The sequence below is a fragment of the Nicotiana sylvestris genome, chromosome 5 (genome assembly GCF_000393655.2).
Source record: "Nicotiana sylvestris chromosome 5, ASM39365v2, whole genome shotgun sequence".
NCBI classification, from domain to species: Eukaryota; Viridiplantae; Streptophyta; class Magnoliopsida; order Solanales; family Solanaceae; genus Nicotiana; species Nicotiana sylvestris.
The window spans coordinates 177,335,667-177,355,101 of NC_091061.1; the positions used below are offsets into that span (position 1 = coordinate 177,335,667).

Consider the following 19,435-nt stretch of genomic DNA (forward strand, 5'->3'; position numbering starts at 1 on the left):
CCGAACGCAAAAAAGGGGCTTGGGTAATTGCGACTTATAAATCGCATGTGGCATATGCGACTTATAAATCGCATGTGGCATATGCGACTTATAATCGTATTTAATTAGTTGCATTTAACAAATTGCGACTAATAATCGCATTTTAATAAAGCACTTTTTGCAACGGCTTACCTACCACATTCCAGCCTCTTAAAGAAAGACCTTCAAAATTTACTCTCAAGCCCTAATAATCTCTTCTCTCCTTAAAAAATCGCACATTTGCTCGTTCTTTGTGTATATCAACGGATTTTGGTAAGATTGTAATGATTTTTCTCGTTTTTATGGTGATTATTATTGAAACTGCAGAAAGTTCACGTTTTAGCGTTATTCAATAACCTTTTGATTTGGCTGATTTTCGATTTGTAAGTTTGCTTGTTGATCTGTTTGTATTATGTGTATATAGCGTATGCTATTTATTTTTTGTATTAAGCAACTGTCAGCTCATCTAGATAGGATAAGGTATTGTTGTTAGCTTTCTCGTATTGATTGAAGTGCAGAACTTTGACTTTGTTACTTGAAATGGTGGTCGTGCTTTCTAAACGAATAAATAAATTAGGTCAAGTTTTTCGAGTTGTTGGACAGCTAAAGGATCACTTTTGGTCAAGTAGTTGGCTACATTCAGTTTCAGAAACAAAAGATGACATTGAAACAATTGCTAGAATCATCAATGACCACCCTTTTCCTGTTCAGCCATTGCAACCAACACTTAAACTTCATATCTCTCCGAGTGTTTTGTCTGCCAAGTTTGTTGAAAATGTCCTAGGTCGCCTATTTGCAGCACATGCAAATGGACTTAAAGCATATGAATTTTTTGAGTTCTGCCTCCGCCATTCTGAATACAGTCCAACCTCAGATGCATTTGAGAAGACACTTCACATACTAGCAAGAATGCGTTATTTTGATAAAGTTTGGGAACTAATGAAGAAAATTCAACAGCTACACCCGTCCTTGCTCACTCTTAAGTCATTGAGCATCGTGCTATCAAGAATAGCAAAACATCAATCCTATGAAGATGCCCTTGAAGCGTTTGAAAAGATGGAGAAGCATTTATTCCCTGCGAAGAAATTTGGCACTGAAGAGTTCAATATTCTTCTTCGAGCATTTTGCACGCAGAGGCAGATGAAAGAAGCTCGTTCGATATTCAACAAACTCCACTCAAGGTTCCCACCTGATACAAAGACAATGAATATCTTGCTTTTGGGATTCAAGGAATCAGGGGATATTACTGCGGTAGAGTTATTTTACCATGAGATGGTTAAAAGAGGGTTTAAGCCTAATAACGTAACGCACGGTATAAGAATCGACGCTTACTGTAAGAAAGGTCATCTTGGTGATGCTTTGAAACTATTTGAAGAAATGGAGAGGGTAAATTGCTTGCCCACAGTTCAGACGATAACAACTTTGATTCATGGAGCAGGAATTGCTCGTAATATAGCTAAAGCAAAAGAACTTTTCAATGAAATTTACAAGAGAAATTTGCAACCAGATACTGGGGCCTATAATGCCCTTGTGAGTTCTCTTATCAAATCCAGGGATGTTAAATCTGCAGCAGGCTTAATGGATGAGATGGAGGAGAAAAATATTGAGCTTGACCATTTAACTTACCACACTATGTTCTGGGGATTGATAAGATCAAAAGATGTTGGCGGTGTCATTGATCTTTACGAAAAGATGATCGACAAAAATTTCTTGCCTAAGGCACGTACTGTTGTGACGCTGATGAAATTCTTCTGTGAGAACCGCAGACTTGATCTGGGCTTAAGTTTATGGAATTACCTGATGGATAAAGGGCACTGTCCACACTGCCATTCTCTGGAAATTTTGGTCACCGGATTGTGTTCCCGTGGGAGAGTTGAAGAAGCATTTGAGTGCTCTGAGGAAATGTTGAAGAGGGGTAGGCACATGAGTGAGCTAGTGTATCAGATGTTGAAGAGGTCTCTCTTACAGCTGGGGGAGGAGGAAAAGTTACAGAAGCTGTACGAAATGACAAAGAGGTTAGAAATGATATTGCCTCCTTATGGACAAACAATTGGGCACAGCCTAGGTGCAGATCTAGAAGTAAGGTGAATAAGGCTACTTTCTTGATTTACTTGAATCTACGTAGAGCTGAGGTGTTGCAGCGCTTTTGTCTCAATTCTCTCTTGGCACATGTATCTTTTGATCACATTAAGGCGGCCAGCACAGTGATCTGTTCTTTCTGTTGATTTATAAGATCTTAGATTGCTGATAGTTCTTCTCTTTCTCAATTTCCTTGATAGGAATTTTTCCTAGAAAAGAGGTGATCGCACTTCTTACAGGTTTGTTATTCGGTTTAGTCCTTATTTTGTGGATCTATAGAACTTACTTTGATGACTTACCTTCATATGGGACACTTTATGCAGTCACTGCAGTGCTACATAAGATGCACATAACTGTTAGAAAGTAAAATTTTGGCGGTGCCGTCTAAAACTAAAAGTTGGCTAGTTGTCATGGAAGGAGTATTGATTGCAGTGCTACGTGAGATGCATATCGCTGTTAGAAAGCAACATTTTGGCAGTGCCGCCTAATAGCACAACCTGTGGAAGTTGGCTAATTGTCACGGAAGGAATATTGGCTTTTTATGTACGTGCCAAGCACGCTAAGATCCCATCACAAGCAACTGGGAAGGATCTAAAACTAAAGGTAATTTTCCTATTTCTATTATCCCTTCCTGATTTACCTTGCAATCAGTGTGATGACACTATCAGTTATCTGCACTGTTCTTTTTTTTCTGTCATCAGCTGGTTTTGGAAACTATTTATTGACTTCTAAGCATGGGTAGTCTCATGTCACTTGTTAGATATGAATCCAGAATGTGAGCATAATGATAATGAAATCCTGGCGTAGACGTATTAGGCTAAATCGTCAAACATATACTGAATCCTTGAGGATCTTTTTCTTTTCATTTAACGACTCAAATTTGCTGGTGATGTAAACTGTGTTGTTTAATGTAAGTGTCTTTCTTACTTTGGCCCTTCCATTTACAAATTTACCATTCTAAGTAAAAAAAGATTTGACTACAGTGCATCCTCCACACAGCCAATTGACTTTGCCATCTTTTGAAGTTGCCATGTTCTTAGCTTTTAACTTGTAAGTATGGTATGAAATCACATTTACTAATCGAAATCAAGAAATTTGAAGACCCAAGAAAAATGTATTCTCTGATTAACTTAAACAACAACAACAACAACAACATCCCAGTATAATCCCACAAGTGGGGTCTGGGGAGGGTAATATGTACGCAGACCTTACCCCTACCCCGAGGGGCAGAGAGGCTGTTTCCAGGAGACCCTCGGCTCAAGAGAGCAACAAGAGACAATATATTAGTACTATCAATAGGCTCATAATAAAACATATAGTACATAACATAAAATAAAAATAACAACAATATAAGAAATATAAGAAATACGAAAATGATGGAGAAAAGGATGTAAGGTATACTAATATCCAACAGATATAGCGCTGCATCAGTAGCTGATCAGTAGCATCCTAAAACTAACTCCTAAATGGTTAGTCTCACTCTAGTGCGTTGTATTAATATTCACAAACTACCCTCTAACCTACAACCTTAATACTCGACATCCACAATTCCCTGTCAAGGGTCATGACCTCGGAAATCCTAAGTCGTGCCATGTCCTGCTTGATCACCTCCCCCAATACTTCTTAGGTCTCCCTCTACCTCTCCTCGTGCCCGCCACCGGCAGTCGCTCACACCTCCTCACTGGTGCATCAGTGCTCCTCCTCTGAATGTGCCCGAACCATCTGAGTCTTGCTTCCCGCATCTTGTCCTCCATGGGGGCCACGCCCACCTTCTCTCGAATGTCTTCATTCCTAATCTTGTCCATCCTTGTATGCCCGCACATCCACCTCAGCATCCTCATCTCTGCTACTTTCATCTTCTGGATGTGTGAATTTTTAACCGGCCAACACTCGGTCTCATACAACATAGCAGGTCTAACCACTGCTCTATAAAACTTACCTTTTAGTAACGGTGACACTTTCTTGTCACACTAGACTCCCGTTGTTAACCTTCACTTCATCCACCCCACCCCTATACGATGTGTGACATCCTCATCGATCTCCCCGGTCCCCTGAATAACTGACCCAAGGTACTTGAAACTACCCCTCTTAGGGATGACTTGCGAGTCAAGCCTCACTTCCACTCCTGCTTTCGTCGGCTCGGCCCCAAATTTGCACTCGAGGTATTCCATCTTCGTCCTGCTTAGCCTGAAACCTTTAGACTCAAGGGCATGTCTCCAAACCTCTAGCCTCTCGTTGACTCCGCGTCGTGTCTCGTCAATTAGGACTATGTCATCCGCAAATAGCATGCACCATGGCACCTCCCCTTGAATATGATGCGTTATGGCATCCATCACCAGGGCAAATAGGAAAGGGCTAAACGCAGACCCTTGGTGCAACCCCGTAACAACCGGAAAATGGTCGGAGTCGCCTCCTACTGTCCTAGGAGGCGATTAAATCTTAGTTAATAATAGAGTTTGAAGGTGTTTCAAAGGCCGTCAATAGATTATGGACGTAATTGCAAGCAATTTTGACAAAGTTGGGCTGTTGAAAATTGCTGATAAGTGCCTGCTATTGTTTTACGAGAAAGTGCTGCTTTCTACCGTTTAAGATATGTGTTGATATTAATTTTAAAGCTTTTTTCTTGTTATAATAGTGTCATGTCAAAATTTTATCCTTTAAGTCTAGCATCTAGAAGCACATGTCACTAGTCGGTGTAGCATACATTCAGGTATCTGTGTTTGTTGCTTTGGTCTTCGGCTTATGAGTTTAGCAGATTTATTTTCAATATTTAAAGTTTTAAACTCAGCATTGTTGGAATTCATGATGCTAATATGTATGGTTTTAGATTTGTCCTTAATTGTAAAGTTGATCTTATCTTAATTTTTAGGGCGCTGCTGAGGTGGTTTTTGCCGGAAGAAGTGACGCATTCCAAGCACTTAAAAGATATAACAATGTGAAGTTGGATGGGAAGCCTAAGAAGATTGAAATAGTTGGTTCCAACTAACGCTGTCCAACGGGTCGGCCCGTCCTGTCCCGCCCCAAGTTAAACGGGATGGGCCAATGTTAAACGGGACACGGGATGGGACGGGACGACCATTTCGTCCCGTTTGTCCCGTCCCATTTCGTCCCGTCCTGTCCCGTCCTGTCCCGTCCCATCTCGTCCCGCCTGTCCCGCGAGTTTTTATGGTATATTTGTGGAATTTCTGTTGTATTTGGTTAGTATAAAACAGATCCAACTTATGCACCGGCCATTAATGAAATGATTGCAAAATTTAAAAAGTATTTTTTCTCTATTCCCCAAGTTTATTTAATTTCTACAATACTTAATCCATATTTAAAATTAAGAGGTGCAAAGGGACTTGTTCGTAAAATTTATCAAAATTTAGCAATTCAAGAATATGAACAACCATCTCTCGAAGACTTCCAAGCTAACATATATTCTTATTCTAGAATCTAGATCAATGTTTGATAAATATAAATCTATAGAAACAACAAGTGGTGAAACTGCTCCTTCTACTTCTAAGTCTAGAGTAGAAATTCTTATGGGAAGATATTGATGATATAACATGTTTTGATTCCTCTATTGATGATGAACTTGACTCTTAGCACCGGAGAATGCTTTTAGCGCAACAATATTTCAAATCGGAGATCATAGACATTCATTAGCAGAGGACAACCTAGAGATTTTTGTATTATTCAGAGATTGGATTAATGTAGAAAGAAGAAATCTTGGTTTTGAAAAATTAAACACTAGGGAAGAAGAAAAATACAATGAGATACTTAGCATTGGGACCGATGACGGCATGGAGCTCATAGAACATCAATCAACATTCAACACTGCCAATTCCAAAACAATGTCCGAGAGATTTTATTGATAAGTTACAAAGAAGCTATATAGGAGCTTACAAATATTAGTATAATAATTTGTAATTGGCTACTAAGAAGCCTAGTTCAAACAGAACCCTTCCTAGAAGGTGGTTGCGTAGATTAGATGCTCGTCAAAAGAATTATATTTGTATTTGAGATTTGAAAGTTCCATTAATAAAATAAAAGGCTCTAAGCGTTGAATTTTTTTATGAATTGTCTTAGTTACTTAATAGTTAATACTTTAAAATTATATTAAATAAATTATAACTCTATTATAAATTTACAATTACTAGAATATTTCATTACAAGTCTTTTGTTTTAATATTTTATAATTCTTTACTTAGTTTTCTAATTTTCGTTTTAACATAATAACATTTAAGTTTATTAAATAAGTCAAAAATCTAGCCATTGTAAACTTTAAAACCACAGTAATTTTCAAAAAACTAGACGTTTTTTTAAAAAAAAAATACACTTAAGACCCACGAACCCGTCCCGTTTGTTAGCGGGATGGGATGAGACGACCGTTTCGTCCCGTTTGTCCCGTCCCGTTTTGTCCCGTCCCGCCACTGTCCCGCTTAAATGTCGTCCCGTCCCGTTGGACAGTCATAGTTCCAACCCAGAAGTTCCTTTGTCAGATCGTGTAAATGTAGTTGGAGGAGCGAACCAGAGGACTGTTGTGATGGTGTATGTCAATCGATTAACCATCTCTTTCTTTGACTGAGAATTTTGTATGTTTCATCTATGTGTATGTTTGAATGCTGACTGTGCTCTTACATACTTTCTGTATGCTTTTTGTCTTGACCAAGTCGCATGCAGTGGATGTATTATGGTCGGAATTGTGCCTAATAGGTTCTAGAGTCTGCTCCAATGGAATTGCTCTATTTCATGCTAGAGTTCTGAAGATGGGTTGAAATCTATTTCAATCTCTGTTTTCCTTTGTTGATAGCTCTGGGAAGTTATTTGTTTGCTTGTTTAGGCGTTCTATGCTTGAAGCTCTAATTTCTTGATATAGGCTGTCTTGTATTTTTGTTACCAAAGGTTTTGTGAAATGTTTGTTCTTTCTCTAACAGTTGAATTGGTACTTTGATTTCTGTATGCCGAGTGGCCCAGCTCGTGGAAGAGGAGGTGCTACATCTGTTACTAGTCTCGGGATTCTAGGTAAATTTCTGATGAGAACAGTTATTTATTCTTTTGATGACTTCGTAGAAAATAAAAAGAATAAAGGCTTTAGTGACTAATCGAGATAAATAATAAATTCTTCTTCTCTCTTCCCCCCCCCCCCAAACCTCCCCAAACAAAAAAAAGGAATATACTAAAATAGTATATGCGTATCTTTTGCACTGCCAAGTAAAACTAAAAGCCAATTACATGTATAAATATGGTAGATGTGCATGGTTGCATGTGCTTAACCTGGATTCCCTTTTGTTGTACAGTCAAGGGGCGGCCGTGGTGGTTTTAGAAATGCACCTGGGCACGGTCGTGGTCGAGGTCAGGTCAACGGTAGGGCAAGCAACAAGGGTGCTAAGAAGTCAGCTGAGGAACTTGACAAGGAGCTGGATAGCTACCATGCCAGTGCTGAAGCCATGCAGACTTAATGGTAAACTGCTAAACTTGTGACTTTTAACTGGAAGAGCCGCTCAGGGCTGGCTACTTTCTTTTAACTAGTGATCTTTTCCAGTTGTAATACTTGAGATTCTTAGCCTTTGTGATTATATTGATGAAGGGATTGTTTGATGAAGCCTTTTAATACCTATCAATGAATGGAACTAGAGTGGTTTGTGTCTGGCCAATCAGTTTTCCAAAAAGCTTGTGCCTCTCATTTAAGACCATTCCATTTTATTATATATTGTTTCCGATTGGCTATTGTTACTCTGTTGATGGATTCTTGATACATAGCTTCCAATTTTGGATGTCTGTACGTCGTTGATACAGGTACCAACTCTTATTGTATGATGTTAGACAGCTAAAAAAGAAAGCTGCAAAGGAAGAGTGCCAACAACTTAACGAGCAATCTCAACAGAAGTCTATGTTCTCTGATGTAAAACTTTCAACGATTACTTTTTGGATATTCTATGCTGGTTTGTTTTGTGTCAATCTTTCATTTAGAGTTGATAAGCAAAATTATTTGAAGGGGAACTTTGTTAAAGGGCAGCTTTGGCGTAACAGGTAAAGTTGGTGTCATGTGACCAGGAGGTCATTGATTCGAGCCGTGAAAATAGCCTCTTGCAGAAATGAGAGCATAGCTGGAGCTTAGAGCTTAGTGCACTAAGCTGCTCTTTTAAGCAAAATTATAAGATGGTATTATATCTGTGATGGACTTTCCATCTGAAAGAAAAGTTTTCTTTCTGAATTTATTCTAGCATCAAACTGTGGTATTACCAATAACAACTAAGAAATTTATGGAAAAAGAATTGCTGCCTTTTTCTATTATAGTTCACGAATGAATAAGGAAAGAACCAAAACTAGAATCATGGTACAGTTCGTTTAGCCAACTCAGGCATTTCACATACAAAACAAAACAAAATAAAAATGCAACTACAACCAATCATCATTTCTTTATGCTTCGGTTTCTATTCCCCTCTCTGGGGCTTTAGATTGTACATTCTATTTCAGATAGTGTTTTACAAAAGAAAAATGTACAGGACTTATGGATAGAAAGAATTGTGGAAACATGACTAATACTTTTCTTCAAGCATCACAAAATTTTGAAGAAAAAGGAAAGAATAGAGAAAACATCTTCAAAAGGAGTTGTTATTCAGTACCACTTGCTTCTTTCTTCAATCTCAAGTTCCCCGTTTCATCTTTCGCGAAAAGCTTTTCAACTACTTCATTCCAGTTAGTTCTTGCATCAGTGGAATGGCCTGTGCTTGTGGAAGCGTCTTCGCCTTCTATGAGAGAAGCTGCCTCTGTCGTGGATTCTTCCTCTTTATGCACGTGCACTGAGGATTCCTGATCATCTGCATCTGTTGGCACGGCGTGTGGAATATTTAAAGTGACAGCTCTTTCTAGTGCCTTCTTGTGTTCTTTTTCTAGTGTGTGCTGCCTTTCGATTTTCTGCGCTGGTGGTGGGGTAGTCGTGGTCTCAGCACTAACCTCCTTGAGCCTCTGCAGGGAAGCACTTACTCAGGAAAAATATTTCCTTGAACAAATATATTCAAGTAAATGACGACTGACTTTCTAGCATGCAGAAACATAGCAGGGTATAACACACTATTCTGCTACTTCAACTACAACAACAACAACAATAATAACAAACCTAGTGTAATCCCATGGTTTGGGGAGGGAGGAGCGTATAGACCTTACCCCTACCTTAAGAACGTAGAGGGGCTGTTTACGATACACCCCTGGCTCAGAAAAAATGAAAAAGAAGCAGAAACAGTAAGTAGTAACAACAGAAAGTAAAGGTGATAGATTAATCGAAGCGAAAGAAACATGTAGTAAAAGAAATATGCGGATAAGGAGAAACGAAAATACGAGACTAATACTAATGCTACAGGCATGAACAGAAGACATGCATGTTTAACCACTAACCTTCTACCCTAATTTTCAACCTCCATATCCTCCTATTAAGGATCATGTCTCAGTATTCTGCTACTTCAGGATCTTCGGAAATGAAACATTTTCATGGAAACTAAGCTGATAGATAATCTAGTTCCGCTATGACCTGGATTGGAGTAGAATGCTTTTCTAGACTTCAAACTTGAAACGCAAGAAAACTTCAAAGAATGAAATTCTGGTACTAATACCAAGAGAATGAAGGTAAAGCAATACACCAAACAGAGGCGGACCCAGGATTTTAGCACGACGGGGGCACCACTGTATGCTAATCACTAGCGATAAAATTCGGCGTGCAACTCTTTGAAAACTTAATGATTATGATGACTTATCATCCAAGTATAAACAAAAAGAAGTTCTAAAGAAAAAGAAAGCATCAAACAGAGGGAGAGATTTCTTCGCAAAATGGGTGCTATGCGAAGGGAAGGTGTTTGATTAAGCACGTTTCACACTTCAAAATTTCGAGTTTTCAATTAAAAAAAGGGGTCAGCGATCAAAAAGGCATTCAAACTTTAAATTATCAAAAACTTACTAAAGAAATCAAGATCAAGGGTATGTTGATAGTCAAAGAATTAGTTGTTAGTGCGTCAAAGTAATGTTGTTGCAGAAAGATTTGTTTTTTTCTATTTGTAGAGCGATAAGTTGCAATTTGAGACTTTTAATTTCAAGGAGAAATTTGAAAAAGAATAAAATAAAGTTGATTATTATATATTAATGCTAAATTATAATTGAATTTAAAAATGAAGAAGATAAAAGTAAAAAGTAAAGCAATTTGCTATGAAGTATAAATTACATTGTATTAAAATAAACGAGAAAAACTAAAATAAAAAAGGAGGAGCAAACATTACGTTGTATTAAAATAAAACGAGGAGAACAACTAAAATAAAAAAGGAGGAGCAAAAGCTGAAGAGGGGTTCGAACCCACGTCTTCGAGCAAAGGAGGGATTTGGACCGACCAAAGCAACCACTTCTCCTGTCTGCCCTTTTGTGTTAGGGGTCACAAGTAAAATATTTAAGGGGTCTCATATATGTGTGCAGATATATATAACATATATATCTATATACAAGGTTTTTGCCAACGCTAACGGGGTCCCGTGACCCCTCAACCAACAACGTAGGTCCGCCTCTGGCACCGAATACCAGACAGCTGGCACAAAGTTGAACTATATGAATTTAGAGAAAAACAGGCAGTATTTCATTGGCCATGGGAAAAATGCTATTACCCCCCAAAAAAAGGCAGTTTTTCATTGGCCATGAAAATCAAAATCTGAAGGGCAGAAAAGCATAACTCCCTTCGTTTTCTTATCCATGAAGAAAGGCCTAACTTTAGACTTGTCTCTTTGAAAATCTTCAGGTGATCAAGGTACATTTGACACACATGTTTGTTCCAAATGATATCATCAATGAAGGACTCCTTTTTTCAAATGACAAAATATTCTGAAAGTTCTTACCGCTAATGCCTTTTCTGATTCTCTTTGTATCCAAATAATTCCATGATCAGACGTTGCGTTGCATGACAGCACAATATGTTCAAATCTTCCATCAACTGGGATGGCTGTTCTAACATCTGGAGGGAATCTCCCACATCTGTCAAGCAATAAATGTGATTAAGAAAACGAGTAAAATATTCTTTCTGAGAGACTACAAGGAACAATGTGTTTTCTGAGAGACTTAGCGTAAAGGCCTGTTACAACATCATCACGAATTTGCAAAACTCTGATAGTACTGTGGAATAGTAGTATTACTATTTGAATGTGATTTACCTGCAAAATCTTCTCTCAACAATGTGATACATTCGGCCAGGCGCATATAATCTTCTCGGATCTCTGAGCTTCCTACCTTCAGGTATGAAGGTATCTCTCAAGCATACCATAAATAACAAGCAGGGTAAACTGTTGAAAGCATTAACGCTCTGTTTAAGAAGATACTTATAACAATTTCTCCAAAGAAAAAGAATCCACAGGAATTTTGAAAACTCAAGGGCTTTTGTTCTGCACCCAGAGAACGTAGGAAAATTGAACTAACCAGAAGACGGATTTGAATATATCTTCCAGTGGGGTGGGTGTTCGTGGTAAGAAATCATCCTGAGGAAGAAGAAGCCAGTATAGATATGTTAATTCAGAGAACATGATTGTTTCGTGAAGTTCAGATTTTCATGAGGAATAAGTCAACACCTAGTTTATTGTACTCGTGGCTTTTAGGGTGCGACTCTACAATTTTAGTTTGGCGATCATAGAAGGAAAAGAAATCCTCAAGTTGGAATCTTATCAAAATTCTATAAATTTCAGAATAAAAACAGCACAAACATTGTTGTCGTTAAGCATTTTATCGCAATATCCCAAAAATTTGACTGGTCCATTATTTAAATCTCAAATACCAGTAGCTGACAGAAAAGAGTGAGCATGATATCAATAGTGGTTAGATCCACCAATGTAAAGAGCCGACGCTGTTCCAATTCTTATCAGTGGGTAGGCCAAGCATTTCACTTGCTATACATACCATTTTGTTTAATCATTTTTTCTTAGTATGAATTTTAACCAACAGCTGTTCTGATCCACTCAAATAAGAGCTTGAACCACACCAAAGACCTTAAAGGCACATACAAACTCCCGTTCTCCCACTCTAGTGGCTTCAATTCCCCCCTCACTATCGACAATCTAACACTATAGATCTAATTCTTATTCTGTATTACCTTAAAGATATGAGTTGCAAGAGAAAACTACCTCTGGTATAAGCAATTGATCAGAACACGATAAGAGTTACACGGAGTGAATTCACGGAGCTACTTTTCGGTACAAGAGGAACTCTAAGCTAATTCGACAAAAAACTGACCACTTGGAAGTCTCTAATAGTCTGACTGGGAAGTTCGGACTACCTTCTTAGTCATGGTACCTGTAATATATCTGTCATAAACTTATGGTGCAACCTTTAATCTGCATTAATTTGGTTTACTATAGAAGAACTAAAACTGCCAGAGGCTAATGCAAATGTCTCCTAAAAAATCATGTGAAAACAAAGTATCAGCAATAATTGAGAAGCTAGATTGGTTCTTACATATGCGAGTATCCCAAATTCTTGATGATGTCTTTTTCAAGTTCTATATATACATGCCAATGAATCTTGACACAGAGACAGCAACTATAAACAAGAGACCACATAAATCTGCACTATAAAATGATAATCAAAACATTCCCAAGGCATTTTCACCATTCACTCATCACAAGTTGATCGCGAAAAAATTCAAACATTCAAAAAATTTCAACCTGTTCCTATATTTAAGGACATATTATGTAATCAGCCTCAGATTTGGTTCTTTTCCTCTAGCGTCCTACGTTCTGCTGCCCAAAATTAGTAGCTAAATCAACAAACTAAACAATCATTTTAGTCTAAATCACACTAAACACCACACCTAACTTTTTCAATCACAAGCTAGTCAGCTACTTATGTACAAAATATTAAACAACTAGTAACACTTTTCAGAGTATGTTGCTAAAGTATGATAGTACCAAATTAGAGTAGCCAAATCAATGACGACTAACCAACTCACCTGCAAAACTACTGAGTGTATAACATCAGCATACTTAACAGCTAAGTTGAGTGACATACACCGAGCAGGAGCAACAGCATAGCAGCTTATTAAACTCCTTGGAATACCCCCTAACCTATCCCCATGATTCGCCACAATTATAGTCAACAATGATGCAACTCCAGAACCCAAAGAATGACCAGCAAATATCAACTTGTAACTCTTCCCATTTTCAACCCAAAGCCTTTTCAAAGTCTCAGACTCCTTATTCAACATCCAAATTGCTGCCTTCAACAAACCATGATGCACATACCCACCATCAAACATCTGCTTCCCGAGCTTATTATCCATCAAAACTTTATAATCACTTTCTTTCACCAAATTTAAACCCCTTATGGCTACAACAATTTCATGGTGTTCATGATCAAGGTAAATCAAATAAGGTGGAGCATTACCTGTTGGAAAAAACAAAGAGAGAAAAATTATATTAAAATGAAATTATTGTTGGAAATAAAGGAAAAAGAAAACAATAAAATTGTTTATGAGCAAATGCACGCAATATTAGAGCCATAAATGCACATAAGGGGATTCAAAATATACTAGAATATCACACCACACATGATTTGAACCTGCTACCTAAACTAATGTTTCAACCCCCTTTGACACTGTACAAAATTTTCCTTTAAGTTTTTGCCCTATTTGCACATTATCACTCCCGGCGTAGGAGATTCAATTGAACCCCTTATCATTACCTAGCTCCTCCCCTGCATGTGCGTGGAGCTTGAGTCGTGCTAGGCAATGTTCTAAGAAACCCGTTTGAGACTCTGCAAAATTACATTTTTTTCCTATTTGCACAATACCATTTTCCGACAAAGAGGATTCAATTGAACCCCCTGTTATAACCTAGATCCTTCCCTGAATGCACATGGAGCCAAAGGCGGAGCCATCATTTGAAGCTTACGGGTTCTGGATTCTAGTCCTTTTAAGCTACTGATTGTGAACTAATAATTTGTACATATTCAATGAATTTCTTAAGACATAAACAAGATTTCGACCAAAACTAGTGGGTTCAGCCGAACTCATAAGCTAAAGGCTAGCTCCGCCTCTGCCTGGAGCTTAAGTCGTGCTAGGCATTATCCTAAAAATCTATTTCAACAATGCGAAAATTTACTAAGTGTTTCTTGATATGCAACTCTTAACCTTTTTTCCCTATTTAAGCAGTATCATTTTCCAATGAAGGAGATTCAATTGAACCTCTTGTAGTAACCTAGCTCCTACCCTACATGCATGTGTAGCTTACGTCGTGCTAGACACTGTACTTAGAAACTATGTCAGCAATTTACTTACCAAGTGTTTCTTGATATGCAACTTTCTTCACAGCCCAATCAGGGTTTAGCCTATAGCCTCCTTCAGGTGGAAATTTGGGGTCATGAAGGTCATCTTCATAGACAGCAAGAATTGTACGGCAAAGACGGGGAACAGGTTCAAATTCTTCATAGTTTGCTGATTGCCACGTGGCACTGTCATCATTGCCTATGTAAGTACAACGTTTCCATACCCAACGCATACATCCTAACACTACAACACATTCTACTCCGCAAGTAACTGACATTTATTATCTAACTCCCCACAATAACCAAAACTGGGAAAAATGAAAATCAAGAGCTGTTAAAAATCTGTACTTTTTATATATGTATGTGTGAAAGATTGTTTCTTTGAGGTTTGTAAGTGGAAATTTCAAATGGGGCTGTGAGAATTTACAAGAATAAGCTAAAATTCTCACAACCAAAACTGGGAAAAATGAAAATCAAGAACTATGAAAAATCTGTAATTTTTTAAAAAATTGTGTCTTTAGGGTATTTAGATGGAAATTTGAAGTGGGGTTGCAATCATTTACATGAAATTGATGGGTTTAGGATCTTTTGATTGTTTCAAGATAAAACTGGGGAAAATGAAAATCCAGTGATAGAACTATTAAAAATCTGTAATTTTTTTTATATGGGTGTGTCAAAGATTGTGTTTTTGGGGTTTGTAAGTGGAAATTTCAAGTGGGGTTGTGAGGATTTACAAGAATATGAGATGGGTTTAGGAATTTTTTTTTTTGGGTTTTTCAAGATTGAATAAAACTGGGAAAATGAAGAATATAACTGAAAAATCTGTAATTTTATATATGGAAAAAATGTGTTGTAAGGGTGGCTATGTGGAAATGTCACATGGGTTTGCTAGGATTTACAAGAAATGTTATGATTTTAGGATTAATTTATTTTTCAAGTTTGAATACAGAGGGGATTCATTTGATTCTATTATGGTGCTTGGCTTAAGGTCTAAGTAAGTATGTTGTGTTCCTCTTTTTTGTGCTTTGATGGAATCATGGAATGTGTATTTGAATTATTCTTTGTGCTAGTGCATGATTATTTTTATTTATGTTCGATGGCGAAGCCAGAAATTTTCTCAAGGGTATTCAAATTTGAAATAAATTAAAGAAAAATGTGACAAATGATATTCAATATATATATTATGAACCTCTAAAACTTAATATTTTACTTATATATACGGTGTAATTTTTCGACTAAGGTGACCACCCTAACTTAAGCGTGGTTTCGCCCCTAACCATGTTAGTTATTTTTTTTATAATTATGGTGTTCGAGTCACAAATTTCAGGAGTTATTTGGATTATTTTTTGCTAACACATATAATCTAGTATTTCCTTTGAATTAGAGTAACGACAAAGTTATTTTTGTGTGACCTATAGGTCACAGATTCAAGTCATTGAAGCAGTTATTAATGCTTGCATCAGGTACATTATACCAGTGGCGAAGTCAGAAATTTTCTGAAGAAAACTTGAAATAAGTTTAAAAAATTCCGACAAAGGGTGTTCAATAGATGTTATGTACCTTTAAAATCTAATATTTTATCTATATACACTGTTTAATTTTCCAACAAAGGATGGTCAATTGACCACCCTAACCAAAGTGTGGCTTCGCCCCTGCATTGCATTCTTTGAAATGTAACCCTTTTCTGGATCCTGCATGAATACAAGATATTCCGTGCACTGAAATGCTCCTATATTTCCTTTGAATTAGCTATTGGTTCAATGGCTTAGGGGCTGCGGAGAGGCATTGAATTATTGAGTGGGGAAAGGCCAAATGCGCGTGTTGTTAGACGAAATGACTAAACTCTTTCCACTCAATAAAAAGTTGAAAATGTATCTTCCAACAATTTGAATATCTTTATATGCAACGTCACAAGTCGCAACTGATATCAATTTTTGAAGTATATTTGACCATTACCAAATTTTCAAGAAGACAAAATAGTTTTCTTTTAGTTATTTTATTTAGGGGCGTAGCAACTTTGTACAAAAGGAAAAAATGACAAGAATAACATGACATAAGAAAACATTATAATTGGGGTGCTAAAACCACATTTAAAGTAATGGTATCGAATCTTCATTTTGAGGAGTCCTTTCCACGTGAAAGAAAGTGAAATTATTAGGCATAAATAAAGCTAAAAGGGGAGGGAATCAAGCAAATTATTAGGCACATTTTGGATTTCTGGAAAATAACTTACTTGTGTTGCCAAACTTCTACTAGCAATTAAGGATATGTAGTCAAGATATAAAATGGATTTAAACATTTAAGTTATATATGAAAAATCTTTACTCTATAATTTAACATAATATAACAAGTTGGTTATCATGTATAAAATTACATGCAACTGTTATCAGCAGATTGTTTAACTGCTTTTACACTATCAGTGCATAAAGCTTAAACTCATTATGTGCGGCCAAACTTATTTGCAATTGAGGCTAGTCAAGATATAATTGGATACAAATAAGATTTCAATGTTAATTACATGGTCAATATCTCCATTTGGTGATTTATTTCCATGATTATTCTCATTTGACTTTTAACAAGTTGAGAAGGTATTGACCATCTTCTTTTCCTATGGCCCAGAAGAAAAGGGGATTTGATAGACTTGTTGAATGTTTGAATTCCAAGATTAAATTGAGAAAATTAGTGTACAGTCCACCTTAGCTAGCCAATACAAAAGGATTAAGAAATAAAAAGAAAATAATACCCCACACTCTTCTCTATATTTCAAATTAGATGTCCTAATTTATTTTTCCATCATCTAGAACTTCAAATGCTACAATAGTTTCTTTCTTTTGGTCATAAACTAAAATCTATAAATTAGACAAGTTACTCAATAGGAAAGGGCATTTGTATTATAGACATAATTAAATAATTAAAATTATATATTCTACCAACGTAAGTTTTTAGGTGAGACTGTCACACAATTCAATATGGTATTATACAAGATAAAAGTACCAAGACCAATTTTCACCACACCCATTATAAAAATAAAAATAAAAATTACGTGCTTAGTCATGAAAAAGTAATCAAGCTCGCGGTGTTTTCGTGTATATGTATTTTGGGTAAATGATACTGTATAGCCGCTCTTAAAATAATAGCTGAAAAAATATACACTTTTTTGTATTTATTTGTATATATATACATTATGTATGTTATATACAAAAATTATACAAATTTTAAACACCTTTTCGGCTACCAAATGTAAATAGAAATAGAGAAAAACTCACTTTATACCCATTAATCCTAAACTATTTACCTTTTAATGCCCAGGTCCAAACTATTTACTACTCCTATCCATGAGGCCCAAACTATTTACCCGATTTTTTCCTTGCCAACCATCTTTCTTTCTTCTATCGTCCAGTTTATGCATTAGAAAACTGCTCTTTTCTTGAAATTTTATGACATATTTTGTTTTCAAGAATTCAAAATTTATTGTACATAAGCCTGTGACCATTAGGTGAATGGAAACCAAGCAATCCGGTTCACAGTTGTGACCATTAGAAGAATCCACACTGATCTTGACAAATTCTTTAGAGCTTCTAACATCTCTCTAAAAAACAACAATCCTCCTTTTTTTCCTGATGAACCAAGTACTCACTGTTGATGAAATCTTTCTGTGGCAATCGTTCTTCATCCACAGTTGTATAGATTCGTTAGTTATTGTTCTTTGATGTACGGATTGTACCTTTGATGCTGGTTTTTGGAGATTTATTGTACAAAAATTTAAATCCACCATTGAAGGACCTTGAAGCTTGAAACTCATAACTTGGTTTGTTTGAGTTTTTAATTATTTTGATCCGATCCTGTATGGGTTTGTTTGGAAAGTTGATTGGAGGTTGTATTGTATACTCAAATAGTATACAAATATACCATTTTAGTATACAATTCATTCCAACTATATACCCTATTAGAATAGCTATATACTATATTGGTATCATATGCTAGTTGAATCATTTTTTGGTTGTATTAGCTGCATTTAATTGGTACAATATTTGATTTTCTTTTAATAATAGTAATATATTACAATATCTTGAAATACCTTATTATATTAATATGTGGTACACTATTTTTTTATTTTTCTCTTTATGCATGTGTGTTATGTAATATAGTATAGTCATATAGTTGCCGGAAATTCACTAGTAAAATTGTATACCATATTGGTATAGTTATATGCCATATTGGTATCATATGGTAGTTGAACATTGTTTTGGTTGTTTTAGTTGCATCTTAAGTGAATTTTATTATGAAATTATTTATGTGGTTGTTCCAATAATTGCTTATAACTATAAAAACTATTACATAATACACATGATATTTAGCTTGCAATATACAAAATGAGCAAGTTGTTTTGCGAATATTTAACTTGCAATACGAGCATGTAATTTTCTCATACTTTTATTGTGTCCTTTAATGTTTTGGTACAGTATTATAGTCGCAGATAGTTGTAGCAATATTCTAGAGAAATCACATGCTCTGTTGGTATACATATATACCATATTGGTATCACATGGTACTAGAAGTCTTTTTTGCTACTTATACTTTTGTTGCATTTTTCAATATTTTATTGTCATTTTTATTCTAACTAGTATATATGGAGATTTGGTTGCCATAGATTATGTTTTCTTGCTCTATAACTGGTTGTATTACTGCTAATGGTAGAGTGTGTACTGATATTTATAGGAAAGCAGATCAAGGTTTGCATGGCAATCACGTATTGATTCTTAGAATCTGATTATGTAGTTTATGGTGCTCAACAACAATCAATGTGATATACAGTGAATTAGATCAAGTGACAACTAATATTATTTTAGTTTAATAATTGAATTTAATAAATGAGAAAAAAATAGAAGGTATATTGTACAAGTTATATTAAAAAAATGTGAACAAATATTTACTATATCAATTATTTTTTCTTATTGTATAAAAAAAGAATAATAAGAAATAGTGAAAACGGTAAATGAAATTAGATTATGAAGAGAAAAAGAATTAAAAAAAAAAAGAAGTTAAATGAAATTAGAAAAGGAAAAAAGAAAAA

The 19,435-nt window shown here is 36.0% G+C and overlaps 3 protein-coding genes across 7 annotated transcripts; 2 read left to right on the forward strand and 1 right to left on the reverse strand.

The window, feature by feature from the left end:
• The first annotated feature begins 153 nt into the window (after window positions 1–153).
• LOC104236932 (pentatricopeptide repeat-containing protein At3g61360) lies at window positions 154–8,303 on the forward strand. 5 transcript variants are annotated; one of them, XM_070145690.1, is made up of 7 exons: window positions 154–2,102; window positions 2,298–2,700; window positions 4,967–6,630; window positions 7,017–7,104; window positions 7,380–7,543; window positions 7,879–7,984; window positions 8,113–8,303. In XM_070145690.1, the coding sequence occupies exons 1-2, from the start codon at window positions 559–561 to the stop codon at window positions 2,308–2,310; spliced, it is 1,557 nt and encodes a 518-aa protein (XP_070001791.1). In that variant the 5' UTR covers window positions 154–558; the 3' UTR covers window positions 2,311–2,700; window positions 4,967–6,630; window positions 7,017–7,104; window positions 7,380–7,543; window positions 7,879–7,984; window positions 8,113–8,303. The 5 variants fall into 5 exon arrangements, with proteins under 5 accessions (XP_070001791.1, XP_070001790.1, XP_070001789.1 ...); XM_070145689.1 differs by lacking the exon at window positions 8,113–8,303 and having other exon boundaries at window positions 2,298–2,336; window positions 2,421–2,700; window positions 7,879–8,092; XM_070145688.1 differs by lacking the exon at window positions 8,113–8,303 and having other exon boundaries at window positions 7,879–8,092.
• LOC104236935 (THO complex subunit 4A-like) lies at window positions 4,585–7,541 on the forward strand. The gene is made up of 3 exons (XM_070147353.1): window positions 4,585–4,665; window positions 4,967–5,068; window positions 7,380–7,541. The coding sequence occupies exons 1-3, from the start codon at window positions 4,585–4,587 to the stop codon at window positions 7,539–7,541; spliced, it is 345 nt and encodes a 114-aa protein (XP_070003454.1).
• Window positions 8,304–8,387: 84 nt separating the features above from the next.
• On the reverse strand, window positions 8,388–15,367 carry LOC104236933 (uncharacterized). The gene is made up of 6 exons (XM_009790981.2): window positions 14,375–15,367; window positions 13,049–13,482; window positions 11,527–11,585; window positions 11,265–11,393; window positions 10,953–11,088; window positions 8,388–9,051 (listed from the first exon to the last, which is right to left on the reverse strand). The coding sequence occupies exons 1-6, from the start codon at window positions 14,637–14,639 to the stop codon at window positions 8,698–8,700; spliced, it is 1,377 nt and encodes a 458-aa protein (XP_009789283.1). The 5' UTR covers window positions 14,640–15,367; the 3' UTR covers window positions 8,388–8,697.
• Between the last annotated feature and the right edge of the window lie 4,068 nt (window positions 15,368–19,435).